Below are 16,253 nucleotides of genomic sequence, written 5' to 3' on the forward strand. Positions count from 1 at the left end.
AATCTCTTGAGTATGACAAAAAAAATGTAATACACACACCTTACATAAGTGTGAATGAGTAAGGCCAAGAATTTGACCGAAATTACTATCCATATAGTAAGAAACAAACTTCATGATGTTCTTCTCAGTCTTAACTCTCATCCTTGTCATTTCGCTTTATGCAATATGAGAAGGTGAATATTTTATTTGTGCATTTCAACAGGCTTTTGTTAATTGCTGCCTGTAAATAAAAAGTGGGCTAGTGCCCAAATATAAACAAACTCAGCACACAAAGATTTATTTATAGAAGTACTGAGGTAAATAACTCCTCAGGTTGCCTAAACATCAGTACCTGATTTGAAAAGATGTTCTATATAGCTGCCTAGCTTTTTATCTTTAAAAATAGAGACATGTGGATTTTATACTAGGCAAAAATAGAGGAAATGCAAAACTCTCCTTTTATGCAGCTACTTTCAATATAATAAAGAAATAAAACAAAACAGTAGCCTTTGATTTAGGAATCAAAGAACAAAAGTTCACCAAGCTGAGCAATGATCATTCCTATGTGATTCTCATCATTTCCTGCGTCTACTTGCAGATAGGATTACTATTTAATGGCTTAAAATAATGAGATGTCTGCAGTGTGTATTAGGGTTTTAAACATATTCCCTGCCAAATTGTTATGCACCCATCATGAGGCCTTTATAGTAAAATGGAGAGAGCTGGTTCAAACTCTCTCTTTAACAGACTTTACAATATCCCTCAGAGCAGGAGTGAAATCTATAAATTTTCCCTACTGGTTCTGTGGGCGTGGGTTAATTGGTGGGTGTGGCTTGGTGGTCAGATGACTGGGTAGGCATGGCCAATAACAATAAATAATAAAAATAATAAACAAAGTATACAAAACAATAAGAGGTACCAAAAACCAACTTCCACACTTTACACACACACAACACAACACAACACAACTGACTCACACACAATGTAAAAGCAGCTGCACTTCACGCAAAATGGCCCCTGCAACAAGCAGGAACCTCACAGAGCCACAAAAAGCTCAAAAATCAATTTTCACATTTTACACACATACACACAACACAACTGACTCACACACAATGTAAAAGCAGCTGCACCTCACCCAAAATGGTCCCTGCAACAAGCAGGAACCTCACACAGCCACAAAAAGCTTAAAAACCAACTTTCACACTTTACACACACACACACACACAACACAACACAACTGACTCACACACAAACACAAAATGCCACATACAGCTTTGTGAGATTTTGTGTGTTTGTGTAGTTAGAGTGAAACACCACAGAAACACACCAAATCTCAGAAAGCTGCACAAATATTTTATTATTTTATTTTATTTATATTTTTAGATAAAAGCAGTTAAATTTAAAACTTCCTTTTAAATTTAGACATAGCAATTTAAAGTTAATTGCTATGTCTAAAAAAAATAAAACTCTTTTAAAAAACTTCAATTAACTATTGTTTTAAAGCTCCCCCCTCCCCAGTTACTTACCCAATTCAAGGGACAAGGCAAGCAGACTGAGTTGCTCACCGATGAGATGGATTGCAGGCAGGCAGATTCAGTTGCTAGCTGATGCAATTGATTGCAGCAGCCAAAGCAAAGCAAGGCAGGGCGAGCCCAAAAGAAGCAGCAAGTAGGCAAGTCCAGACCGGGCGATTCTGTGGGCATGGGCATGGGCATGGTGGGTAGGCAGGGATTTTTGCTACCGGTTCTCCGAACTACCTGACCCCAACGCTAACAAATTGCGTAACCCGGCCCGAACCGGGAGCATTTCACCCCTGCCTCAGAGCACAAAAACATTTATCTCTGCCAAGCTCAGAATAAATCTGAAACTAGGATAAAGAAAGCCTAAGATGGAGTGGGGAGGAGAACTAGCTATTTGCAAGTCTGCAAAAACTCAGTATCAAATTAAATTTATCTGGCTTCTGAATAAGGTTATCCAACAGTGGGACATGATCTGGAACTGGCATACTATTTTATGGTATGGAAGAAACAAAATACATAGCTATTTCCAATGACACTATTTTAGGAATGCATTATTATTAATATGGGAGAAAATTAAAGAACAATATTTGAAAATATTGGTCTGGCTTTCCATAATGGAGGCATTGATCCACCCAAATATTATTGATATAAAGAATGTTACCAGATATAAAGATCTTTTAAATGAAAAGGAAGAATTTAAAACTAAGCAGGAACTGAGTGAGCAAGGGATTGAGATAACATGGTGGTGATAGGTGCAGATACACTCTAGATACGAGAGGGATCTTAAAATGTATGGTTTGTATAAAGAATTAACAGAATTAGATCAGATATTAACAGGGACAGATGAAAAATTAATAAAGAAAATATATAGCTATTTGTTAAGTATGAAGATGGAAGAGGAACAAGTAAAAGAGACAACGATAGTTTGGTCTAAAACTTTTGGCTATTCAATTGAGTAAGATAAATGGCAGAAATTATGGGATAGAAATTATAAATTAACAATGTCTATTGCTTACAAAGAAAATCTTTATAAAATGTTTTATAGATGGCATTTCCACCCTCAAGGTTAGCAAAGAAGTTTAAGGATAAATCTGCAAAATGTTGGAAATGTCATCAGACATCTGGTTCATACTATCATATGCGATGGATATGTCAAAAAGCTAAAAAATATTGGACAAAAATACATACATGGCTGGAAAAAATGATAAAACAACATACAGATTTGAAACCAGAGACCTTTTTATTGGGCATTTTACCAGAAAAGTATAACAAAGGGAATGTATATTAGATTTTACATCAAATCATATTGACTGAAGCGAAAATAGCCCAATAGAAAAGTGAAGAGATCCCAACAGATGAAGATGTGATTAGAATGTGCAGAAATGGATAAGCTAACACAATTAAGGAAAAGAAAGACACTGAATACTTTTTGACTTGTTTTTGACTTATTTTATCAATGGCTAGCTGACAAAAACAGGAGCTAGTAACAGGGAAATATATGGAAGGATTAGTGATATAAGGAGGATATGTTAACTTGGTGAAATAAATATTATTATTATTATTAATATTAATATAATTGATATTAATGCAAGGAACATTGTTGTGAACACTTTTATTATTTGTACCCAGACAAAATATTATTCAATTAAAATTGGAATTATTGTATGTTATAAAATAAAATAAAAACATAGTAAAAAAAAGATTATCCAACAGTTATTTCATGGATACAATAGTAAATAATGATTTTACAGGCATGATTGAAAGTTGTTTTTAAATTATATTCATGCACGAATAAGATAAATAAATCTAATCTTGAAGATTATCTAGCTCCTGCCATAAGACATATTATAAAGAAGTCTAGTCATAACATCTCCACCCAACTGTATCTTCAGAGACAAATATAACTCCACTGTACATGATATGATATACAAACTGCATGACTTCTAAATCTGATTTCATCTGAAGGGCTTAAGAAGTAATATATAACCTAAAAAACCTGGACATTCTGTTCAATTTAGGCTATGTGGAAATAGAAAAATGTGTTCCTATCTTACATTTTAAGCCATGACAGAATGGAAAAGATTAAATCAATACATTGGTCATTTTTGAAGCTGTTATCAACTTCAGTGTCACAAAACCTCTGCACATACAAACTATATGGCAGATCTTAATAAATCATGAATGAAAAGCATGCTCTGCTTTCCTTCATTGATCTGAACAGGGAAATAATTGATTCATTACCTCTATTTTCAAATCTGTTTGCTTTTTCCTAATTTGGATGTTAGCAATTTGGCTGCAAGTAAAGCATATTTTTGGGCCTAAGTGAATTTATTATTACAATAAGTGTAGCCAGTGGTGTAAAGTGAAGAACAGTATAACTAAGAAAATATTCAAATGGAGAGCCTCTGGGTGCCATTATAATGAATACAAGAACAGAGCCATTTTGAATACATAAAGTGGAGGACTTCAGAGAATAAGCCATTTTAAGATTAGCAATGTCAATCATCTAACATGCTGATTTACATAACACTATTTTCCTTTATATTTTTCCATAGAAGGTAATTCAGGATTTATCTAAAGTGATCTGTTTTTCTGAATATTCCTACAATCTATACATTGGCTGTCCGTGGACCACTGGAGGTCCGCGAGAAAATTTTGGTGGTCCCAGAAAAATTATTTGCATTTTTTATATTGCACTAAATCAGGGGTCCTCAAACTATGGCCCCTGGACTGGATACATGCAATGAATGCTTGTGTTGCTGCAGAGAGTCTCCCCTTTCAGGGTCTTTTGGGTTGGGGTCTGCTTCAGCCTCCTGGTATGGAGCTTTGGGCAAAGGCTGAAGGGAAGTCTGCTGGTGGCAAAGGGCCAGAGGGCCTTGGGACTGCATCGTGGTGGTCCACGAGATTATGAATTTAGTGGTTCCTGAGGTCTGAAAGGTTGGGGACCCCTGCACTAACCCATTATGAATGAAGGCAAATATATATGTGCTAGGACAGGGGTCCCCAACCTTTCGGACCTCAGGGACCACTAAATTCATAATCCGGTGGAGCACTAATATGATCTGCTTAATTCCTGGCTGGGTGGGTGTGGCTAGATAATCATGTGAATGGCTGGCCATGACCAACTTGATGTCACTCACGTCTAGGGGCACCTCACCGGTCTCTACTTAGCCCTCCCCTCCTATCCACTCCTCCTGCCCTTAGGGCCCCAACAGGAAGCAGTTGTTGGAGCTAAGCAGCCACCATGAGAAAGAGTTGGCAAAACAGCTGGCTCAGTTGGATCTGACCAAGAAGGAGGCTCAGAAGAAGCACCTCACTGAGGACTAGGAGCATAGGCTTTCCAAGCAGAGGGAAGACCTGCAGGAGTACAAGGCCAGGTACCGGCACCTGTAGGCTCAGCGGGCTGAGATGGTCAGCCAGTTCCAGGCTATGATGCAGTCCCATTAGAACAAAGCTCTCCGGCTTCTTGCCACCAGCAGACTGCCCTTCAGCCTTCGCCCAAAGCCCCACACCAGGAGGCTGAAGCAGATCCCAACCCACACAAAAAGACCCTGAAGGGGAAGACTCTCTGCAGCAACACAAGAGTTCTTTGCGTGTATCCAGTCCAGGGGCCAGTTGAGGACCCCTGATTTAGTGCAATATAAAAATTGCAAATAATTTTTCTGGGGACCACCAAAATTTTCTCACGGACCACCAGTGGTCTATGGACCACCAGTTGGTGACCGCTGTTCTAGGACACATTCTGGCGAGAGAGAAATTCCCTGAAGATGGGCTCCAACACGAGACCGAAAGCTCGGAAGACTAAACCTCTGGTCCCAGTGACCAGCCCAGATCAGATCCTGCAACTAACGTTATTCCTCATTCCTAGTATAATAATCATGCTAAGATATTTGCTGGGTTTTACTTACAATGAAGAAAGGATTTCTAAAAGTACTTAATTATTGACTACAAACTTAATCATACTTGGAGAACACCCATAAAAAGATGTGCTGTCTAGATTTGGCACAGCTTTCCTTCCAAGGAGCATGTATCTTTTAATACTATATTCTCTTTGCATTATATTTCATTGACATAAGGATATTGAAGCAAAGCACTATACTATATACCTGACTATAATCTCTCTTAAATTGCTTAGAATCAATAAAGAGCAATAGCTTATTACTGAAGGAAATTTCTTATATCAGGGAATCTTGGACAACATGGTCCCAAAACTTCTCATGTCCATTGGTATGGGGATATTAACATTAAATTAGACAAGATGCTATTTTAATTTAGTCCTCAAAATGACTTTATACTGCATTGTTGTCCAGATGAGTTTGGGCTGTCAAAATTACCAGCCAGCATTTTCTGCTTGTCTATACAAGCTGGGAAATCTGGGAACTTTAGTCTTAGTTTTTCTGGGAAGGTTTTAGGCTTGTGACTACTACAGTGGAATAATATGTCAAATCTAACTGATCGGTACATCATCTAGTATGGTGATGCTTGGAGTACTAAACTGGCATTTATTTTTAATGTGAACCTATTGCAGATTACACTGATAGACTCTTCCCTAATTGCCATGTACTGGTTTCACTTCTGAGGCTATGCATTTGCTATCCAATCCCAGGAATGTAAAAAAATTATGTGTTAGATCACAACCATAGTCCAATGTGCCACAACAATGGAAACTGAAATCTGTATTACCTCTGAGCAGATACAAGGAATGAAAGAATTTCTTCTTCCCCAGATAAATGGCTTGTGTCAAAAATAACACTGAATTCATACTAAGGGAAACAGAAAGCAACATTTAACATATTGTGGATATTCAAATAAGCATGATTTCTATTTGAATATTTTCCTTTCATTGCATCATTGCATTTTTTCCAAAAATATATATTCAATGCCATTTAATCATATTCCAGATTTGAAATCTCTATGCATTTTCAAAGATGAGAAATCATTTGTTGATATCTTTCTGTGTACATGCCCAACTATCCCACTCTGACTAGACATAATAAACACAAGAAAAAGACTTTTGTGGCTGACTCACAGCTGTATTATAAATTTATGTATGTAAATAGTGATCAACAAGGGATTCGCCAGTTGAATTCAATCATTGCACACAAATAGTATAAAATAGATACTAAACATTCAAAAGTGGAATAGGAGCATTAGATTTTACCTTTCCTGCTTGCCAGGGATGGGTTCTACTTACCTTTATTACTGGTTCGCAATGGAAGCGCACACATGTGCAGATCACCCATGATGACATCATGGCGGGTAGGTGGAGCCTCCCGCTTGTTTTACTACCGGTTCTATAGAACTGGACCAAACCGGGAGCAACCCACCATTGCTGCTGGCTTCTCCTACAGAAAGCTGATTGATGTTGCTGTCATTTAGCTGACATACCATATCAGGACTATTTTTATAAGCCTGTCAAGGCCATTGTGCTTCAACTGTGAGGTTCATCTTTGAAATGTTTTGGTAAAACAATTAATGTAATCTGGATTTTACAATCATATAATAAAATCTGAATATAATTAATATTTTAATAGTATACTGATAATATTTATCACTGATATCTCACAGTGAAGCAACACCCAAAACTAAAAAGAAAGATGAACTATTCAAGTAAGCGCTTTCCAGTAAGGGCTTGAACACACTTTTGTCTTTTCCTTATTGAAAAGCATGGAATATATCTTCAGCTGGATTATATATCTTTAATCTGCATTTCTGTTGTATTTGAAATAGACTTTTGAACAATTTGTGCACAAATATATAGAGGGCAGAGTACCCCTATCTTGGCCCCTTATAGACCTGTTAGCTTTGATCTAGCCATGGTACTGGTGGAAGGAAGGCCTGGTTGGTTTATAACTTTTCTGAAACTCAAATCTTGTTCTAGTAGGAGAAATTATGCTTAAGAAAAGCAACCAATCATGAATATAATATTCAACTTACATATTTTTTTCTGCAAAAAAACCTGTTGTAGTATTAATTTCATTTTCCTTCCTAAACTGAAGTGACATGGATAGGAAGTGACCAAAAACAACAACAGCAACAACAATGAAAATCTAGCCAAGCTTATCAAAAAATGATTGACATATAGACATATAGAATTAGATCCAATTATTGGAACTATTTAAAAATAGTTATTTTTTAATTTCAACAGAATTGTCTTTTCCCTCCCCAGAATGAAAAATGATGCTCAAGGGACTTATTTAATTAATTTTTCTGCCTTTTAGTATTTTGTATATTGACAATGGAGTATGGGTGTTACTATAACTCAAGGAGCAAAGTCTCTTAAACTGATCCAGCACAGAATTAATTTTCAAAAAATTCAGAAACACTGTCAAAATATAATAGCATAATCTTCAGAGTTTATTTAACAAATGCAACAAATAAAACATGAAAAAAATCATTTTATTTTTATTGGCTCTGTGCTATATTCATCTGACCTTTAAATCTTTTGAATAGCGACACTTCCTGGTTGGCTCCGTTGGCAATGGAGGTGATCTTTTTGGTCACCAACCTCTGGATCATGTTGGACTGCTAAGACAGCGACAATCAGCTGTCCAGCGGTTCGGAAATCCCCTTCTTCGGGAGAAGAAGAGGAGGTGAGCAAAAGAAGCAGAGGTAGAGCTTCCCTAGAGCTCCTGGAAGATACCAGGGGGCTCAAAGGGTTAAGCCCCCTCAGAACTTCAAAGTGCTCCAGATCTGAGGCTTTTCTTCCTGCTTCGGCAGACCTAATTGCCGCGACCAACTGCCGGGACCAATTTTAACTTAAAGAAGATAATACCGGACTGAACAGAAACAGGAGAGCTCTAATTATAAAAGCAAGTAATCAATCAATTCCCTGTTATTATTTTTTTTTAAGTTTTGGATTTGACTTTAAAGCGAAAATGGCGGTTGTTCTTTAATGAGCTATGCAGTTGAAAACGAAAGTGTTACAATTCTCACTGTCTGCTGTTTATTGCTGAAGGCCAAAACATTGTAATGAGAAGGGAGAAGAGATACTGAGACTGTTTAAAAAAAAAAGACTTAAAAGGTTTATACATAACATTAAGTTAAAGAGAAATTTTAAGAGATGGCAGCAAAACAATTAAAGTCAACTGTTACAAAAACCCCAGGAACATCAACACCGGGAGTCTCTCCAGCACATACAGCAGATACAAAATCACTAAATTTGGAAGCACTTCAGGATAATCTGAAAGAATTTATGAAAGAATCTCTTAACGATGCTATGAATTGGCAAACTTCCCAGATAGAAGATAAGTTTAAATTAATTACAGAAGAAATGTCAGAGATGAAAAAACAGATGTTAGAAATTCAAATTGGAAATAAAGAAGTCAAAGAAGGTTTGGTGTCAGCAGTACAGGGTCTGGCATCAAATGTGATTTTACTGGAGCAGGAAATAGAAGAAATAAAGAAAGTTAATTTAAAATTGGAAAATAAGATTGAGGCAGTTCAAAGTAAAATGGATAAAGTTGATGATGAAATTGTTTTGGTACAATATAGAGCTATGGAACTTGCTTTACGAATCCGTGGCCTGAAAGAATGTCAACATGAGAATTTGAAGCAAATTTTTTCGGAGGCCTTTGCAGAGATTTTGGCAGTTCGGCCAGTAGATGTGGCTTTTCATATTGATAAAATTTATCGTGTGAATTCCTGGATAGTAAGACAAAGAAATCTTCCGAGAGACATTGTTATTTATTTTACTACTAGAACAGTGAGAAATGAGATTTTACAAGCTTCTTTTAAAGGAGACAAGATTCAAGCGGCTGGCCAAGATTTTTTAATACTAAAGGAAATTCCCCCCAAAATGTTGAGAGGTAGGAAGGAGTTTGCTTTTTTGGTGAACGAACTTAAAAAACGTCAGATTGAGTATAGATGGGACATCCCAACTGGTATAATAGTTTACTATGAAGGGAAAGCACATCGTCTTAATACAGTCAGTAAAGCACGAGAATTTTATGCTTATGTGCTTAAAGCTGGAAGTCCACCATCTCTGGATGGTAGGAGAAAGGAAGGCAAAATTAAAGAAAAAGAAGTGATAGTAATGGAAGAAGACCTTTTACAAGCGTTGGATGTGTCTAAGATGGGATCAGAGATTCCAAAAGAGCCAAGGATGACAAGAGCAGCTGTCAAATGCAAGGAACAAGAAGAAAAGGCTCAACAGGCTCAATCTGCTATTACCAAGACGGAAACAGTGGGAGGAGCAAGGCCCAAAAAAAGATATGATTTGCGGCTGGTGCTTCAAAAGTTTCCGATTGCTGATAATGGCAATTAGACTTTTATCTTGGAATGTTAATGGATTAAACTCACCACAAAAGAGAAGAAAGATATTTCATTATTTGAAGCAATTTAAAAATGACATTGTATGTTTACAAGAAACACATATTAGAACATTAGACCAGAAATATTTGATAAATTCAAAATTGGGAATACATTTTGTTGCATCTGCTACAGAAAAGAAGAATGGACTAGTTGTTTATATAAAGAGTAATTTATCTGCAACATTAATTGAGGCGGATAATCAAGGAAGATATATTGCTATTGAACTTTTATTGGAGGGGAGAAAAATACTTTTAATAGGAGTTTATGCACCAAATCAACAACAAGAAAAATTTTATAAGTTTTTACATAAAAGAATAACATCTTGGGATTATAAAACTTATATATTAATGGGTGATTGGAATGGAGTGATGGATACCCAGAAAGATAAAAGAAGTCTTAGAAATATTTCCAATCGTGTAAAACTGCCAAAGGCATTCTTTGATTTGATGGAAGATTTAGAATTGAGAGATGTATGGTGAGAACGCAATGAAAAAGAGAGAGATTTTACATTTTTTTCTGACAGACATCAATCTTTTTCTAGGATCGATTTTATTTTAATTACTAATGATTTGTTTTTCAGAGTGAAGAAGACAAAAATTTGTTCTAGAACTTTGTCTGATCATAGTCTGGTATGGATTGAGCTAGATCGGGAAAAAGAGGCCAGGAGGTCGTGGAGGATGCATGAGAACTTGTTTAAATATGAACAAAATGTAAATGAATGTAAAACTCTAATGAAGGAATTTTTTTCTTTGAACATGGATAAAGGGACACCTATAGAGATAGTTTGGGACACCAGCAAAGCTTATATGAGGGGAATTTTATTAGAGATGAATAATAAATATAGAAATAGACTGCACAAAAGGCGAAAAGAATTAGAAGAGGAAATTAAAAGGAAGGAGCAGTTATTGGTATGTAATCCAGGAGATAGTAAAATAAAAGAGTCAATAAATATATTAAGAGGTCAATTTAATATGCTAATGGCAGATCAGGTGGCAACTAATTTACAATACGCAAAACATAATTTGTTCAATAATTCTAATAAACCTGGAAGATGGTTAGCATATTTATTAAGAAAGAAACAGAAACGACGTATAATTGATAAAATAGAATATAGAGGTAAGGAAGTATATCAGCAAAATTTGATTAAAAAAGCTTTTTTAGAATATTATACTAAGTTATATTCTAGAGATGTGATTAATGATAAAGATATAGATAGATATTTACAGGACCACGGTATCTTAGAGATTACAGTAGATCAAAGGGAAGAGTTGAATCAATTAATTTCTTCAGAGGAAATAGTGTTTGCAATTAAGCAGCTTAAAGCGAATAAAGCACCAGATACAGATGGTTTGACAACTACTTATTATAAAAATTTACAAAATGAGATGATTGTACCACTTAAGGAATTATTTAACAGAATACAAAGGGGAGGAGAAGCTCCTCCTTCATGGAGGACAGCTTTTATCTCATTAATACCTAAAGAAGATCGAGATGGTGTTAAACCAGAGAATTATAGGCCAATATCGCTTTTAAATACTGATTATAAGATATTTGCTAAGATATTAGCGAATAGATTGATGCCACTGATGAATCAATTAATTCATAATGATCAATCAGGATTTATTAAGGGGAGACAGATGAGATATAATATGAGACAAATTGTAAATTTACTTGAATATTTGGAAAGAAACAGCCAGGTCTCAGCAGCATTCTTCTTTTTGAATGCGGAAAAAGCTTTTGATAGATTGGATTGGCAGTTTTTGTTTAAAGTAATAGAAAAAATGCAATTTGGGGATTATTTTATTCAAGCAATTAAGGCTATATATCAAAAGCAAACAGCTCAAATAATAGTAAATGGTGGATTAACAGAATCTTTCAAGATTGAGAAAGGGACTAGACAAGGATGTCCCTTGTCACCATTATTATTCATTCTAACTTTGGAAATATTATTGAGTAAGATACGTGGTTTAGATCGAATAAAAGGAATTAGAATTAAAAATCAAGATTATAAATTAAGAGCGTTTGCAGATGATCTGGTTGTTTCTTTATCTCAACCAATACATTCAGCTGTATATTTGATGGAGACAATTGATCAGTATAGTAAGGTATCTGGGTTTAAAGTGAATCAACAGAAGACAAAAATGATAATTAAAAATATGAATACACATCAGAGGAAGAATTAGAAAGAATAACTGGATATGAAGTAGTTAAAAAGGTTAAATACTTAGGAGTATACATTACAGCATCGAATGTAAAATTATATAAAAATAATTATGAGGTATTGTGGGGAAAAGTAATTAAAGAAATGGAGAAATGGAAGAAGTTACAATTATCATTGTTGGGAAGAGTGGCAGCTATAAAAATGAATGTTTTGCCTAGATTTTTATTTTTGTTTCAAATGATTCCAATATTGAAGAAAGATGCAAATTTACAAGAATGGCAAAAAGGGATTAATAATTTTGTATGGAAGGGTAAAAAACCGAGGATAAAGTTAAAAATAATGCAAAATGTTAGGGAAAGAGGGGGTTTAAAAATGCCTAACTTGAAATTGTACTATGATGCAGTTGTTTTAACTTTAATTTCTGATTGGATTAATTTAACAGAGGAAAGGATTTTGAATATAGAAGGTTATGGTTTGTTATATGGATGGCATGCATATGTAATATATGACAAGAAAATTGATAAGACATTTAAGAATAATATGGTCAGAAGTGCTTTGTTGAGGATTTGGAAAAAATATCAATATAAGTTAGATGGAAAGATACCAATATGGACCATCCCCAGACATATGATAGAGAATATAAATATATTACAAAAAATGGAGGTTATCACTTACAAAGAGCTTTTGACTATGGAAAAAGGGGAATTACAGTTAAAATCTAGGGAGAAATTGAGGGATAAAAGGAGAAATTATACATGGTTCCAGTATGGACAATTGCAATCTAGATGGAAAATAGATCAGAAAATTGGTATAAGGCAAAGTGATGATAATTTGGTAAAACAAATAAAAGATCAAGGTCAACAGCATATAAAGAGATTATATAATGTATTGGTTGAAATTGATTCAGAAATGGAGTTGGTTAAAGATTGTATGGTAAAATGGGCACAAAATTTTCAACAACCTATAATGTTAGAAACATGGGAAAAAATTTGGGTGAGGAATGTTAAATTCACAAGCACAAAATTTAAGAGAAAATTTTTATAAAATGTTTTATAGATGGCATTTAGATCCTAAAAAACTGTCATGTATGTATCCAAATGTGAAAGCAAAATGTTGGAGATGTGATTGTGAGGATGCTACCTATTATCATATATGGTGGACTTGCAAAAAAGTTAAAGCCTTTTGGATTAAAATATGGTGGATTATGCAGAACATTTTGAAAAAGAAGATCAAGTTTGTTCCACAGTTCTATTTATTAGGAATAATTCCAGATTGCACTGTTATAGAGACAAAACTGATTTTGAATTTAATAACTGCTGCAAGACTATTGATTGCACAATATTGGAAGAAAGAAGACTTACCTACAATTGGAGAATGGATTAGTAAAGTATCAAATTTAGCAGAAATGGCAAAAATTTCTGCCTACTTGAAAGACTGTACACAAGAAAAATATATTTTGGAATGGAGGAAGTGGATTGATTATATTCAAAATAAGTATCAGATTAAAAAATATCAATTAGTTTTTGAGTGAAGTTAGGAATTGCTATGTATTAGTTTAAGAAAGAAGGGAATTGATAGTGTGATGGTGTGAAATGGAATATGTTTTATGTTATATTTTAGATTATGTTTGTTAGTTACAATACCCTGTATTCTGTTCTGGGAAGTCTCGGGGGGAGGAGTGGGAAAATGATGGGGGAAGGGGAAGACTATAAATTGATTGGTTGCCATTGTACAGGAATAATGGTAGAATTAAACAAGTTGGAATGGTGTAAAGTCGGGACTGCTCGGTAACGGCTCCCGAAGGAAAGGGTAAGGAAAGAGGAGTAAAGAAGAAAGAAAGTAGGTGGGCAGGTGGGTAGGTAGGAAAGAAGGGAGGGAGAAGAAAGGATAGGAGGAGAAGAAGAAGGAGAAGATAGAGGGTTAGAAAAGATGGTAGTGAGAAGTGGGAAAGAGGTGGGGAAGTAGGAAAGCGAGGAGAAGGATGGTGGGGAAAGTTGAAGAAGGGTGAGAAGGGAAGAAAGGATTAAGGGAGGAAGTGGCGGTCGAGCAGCCCTGATTGAGTATAATTTGAGTATAGGATTGATTGTTGGATAAGTGATTGTATTGTACACTGGTCAAATTGTGGGAATTATTATGGAAAATAAAAATTTTGCCCTAAAAAAAAATAAAAAATCTTTTGAATAGCAAACAAAAGTACAAAACATGGCTGAGCAACTAGGGACATCAATGGCAGAGAGCCATCTTTGAAGGCTTTGCCAAGGATAGCTTTACAGAATCATTTTCTGGCAGCTAAAAAGATTCCCATTTGAATTCCTAGTCAACTTCCTTTAGGATTTTGTGGTTATGAATAGTTGTCACTGTCCTCTTCCTAAATTTTACCTGGTGAGGAAAAATTAGCAACTCCTTCTATGAAAAAACAGAGTTAGTCCAGTGCTGAAAAATGAGACTTTTGACCGGTCCTTGAAGTTTCAGCAGTCAAAGTGTCTCTGCAGTTATGTGATCATGATTTCAGTGCTTCGCAACTGGCACACATTGTATGGTTGCAGCATCTCATGGTCATGCAATTGTCATTTGAGACCTTCTCAGCCAACTTCCAACAAGCAAAATAAAACAAGCAGGAAGTTCTAAGCCATAGATAAGTGATGGCATATTTAACCACCCATTGTGATTCACTGCAACCAGAATTGATATCACAGACTGGCATAGTCATATGAATTTTCACTTAATGACAACTAAGACTGTTGCTTAGTTGTCTGTCCCAAGCACTGTCAGTAAGTGAGGACTATCTGTCATCTATGGTCCACAGATTTCTAGCACTGATGATGTTACCTAGGTTGGGAATGAAACACCTGCAAAAGAACAAGCAAGCTCAAAGAATACGAAGCCCCCCATCCCACACATTTCTTTGCTATGTAGGAAAACTCACTGCTGTAGGAAACCATCAAGCAATACCTTGGATTTAGATTTCATGAAGGGAAAACCCACACTGCACTTAAGGAAGTCTGAATCCGGTTCCAACAATTCACAAGCAGTACCCATCTCATCCTGAAAGAAACAGAAAGAAAAGCTTTTTAAAAACATTTTAGTGAATGAGTATATAGCAGAAAAAAATTGGTGAGATCAAGATTAATTCAGCAGCACAGAGGCTGCATATCTACTCACTTATCTAAGAGGAAACTACTACAGTGAGATTTACTCTGGATAAATAGATTTATCCTGAATCTTCCTAATGAAATTAGTGGAATATGTTATATGACTAATTTTCTTTTAGTGTGAAATGGTCATAAGAAAAATATATTCAGCATCATTCTGTCACTTTTGTCTACAGAAAAAAAAATCCCATACATAATTGGTTCTTTGAATTGTATTTCTAAAACCACAGAAAGTTTCAACATCATGATTTGAGATTCATATTTTGTTCATTTTGGGCCATCTTTCTTATTTTTAGGCTCCACCGCTTTCTTGAATTGTAGAATGTTTTAAAGAGGTAATACTACAATTTACAACAAGGTAATCCCTTGTTCTGTTTGCTCAATTTGAGGCTAAAAATTTTTAAGCTCTTTCAGAATATAATTACACCTTCACTTTGTTTAATACCATTTTAAAACATCAGGATATTTAAATGCATTCTATTCTTCTTGTAAAATTCATTTCTTGAATTTCTCACTTATTAAAACAAATACCGTATATACTTGAATATAAGCCGATCCGAGTATAAGCCGAGGTCCCCAATTTTACCCCAAAAACTGGGGTAAACTGGGGACTCGAGTATAAGCCGAGGGTGGGAAATGAGGCACCTACCGGTTGGGGAAACCCTCCCTCCCTCAGCTGAGAAGGCTGGCGGCCCCCGCCCGCCTCTCACTGCACCGCAGGGCTTCCAGCCGTCCGGTAAAATGTGAAAAAAAGAAAAAAAAAAAACTCGAGTATAAGCCGTATATACTCGAGTATAAGCCGAGGGGCTTAAAAAAAACTCAGTATAAGTCAGAGACCGAGTATAAGCCGAGGGGACGTTTTTCAGCACAAAAAACGTGCTGAAAAACTCGGCTTATACTCGAGTATATACGGTAAATTGTTCAAATAATCTAATTAGATATGGCTTGCTGATCTATTATATATTGGTTACCTGACTTGCCTTTCTTAGTATTATAATACTACATATATACATAGATCAGAGGGAAAATGTCAATCACACAGTTCTTTACAAATTCACAGAAACATCTATGTGACATTATCATTGATTCACTTTTTGGAGTAGATTGGTGCAGTGCTCTTGACATTTC

General features: G+C 35.5%; 1 protein-coding gene across 15 annotated transcripts in view; it reads right to left on the reverse strand.

Annotated features, from left to right (window-relative positions):
- Positions 1-16,253, reverse strand: part of ITGA9 (integrin subunit alpha 9) — a 762,385-nt gene that overhangs the window by 268,604 nt on the left and 477,528 nt on the right. For all 15 annotated transcript variants that reach the window (XM_058183141.1, XM_058183147.1, XM_058183148.1 and 12 more), the window contains 2 exons: positions 14,926-15,018; positions 6,183-6,262 (listed from right to left, as the gene is read on the reverse strand). In XM_058183141.1, coding sequence (XP_058039124.1) covers positions 6,183-6,262; positions 14,926-15,018 — 173 coding nt within the window. The remainder of the gene's footprint in view (positions 1-6,182; positions 6,263-14,925; positions 15,019-16,253) is intronic.

The sequence above is a fragment of the Ahaetulla prasina genome, chromosome 4 (assembly GCF_028640845.1).
Source record: "Ahaetulla prasina isolate Xishuangbanna chromosome 4, ASM2864084v1, whole genome shotgun sequence".
Classification (NCBI taxonomy): domain Eukaryota; kingdom Metazoa; phylum Chordata; class Lepidosauria; order Squamata; family Colubridae; genus Ahaetulla; species Ahaetulla prasina.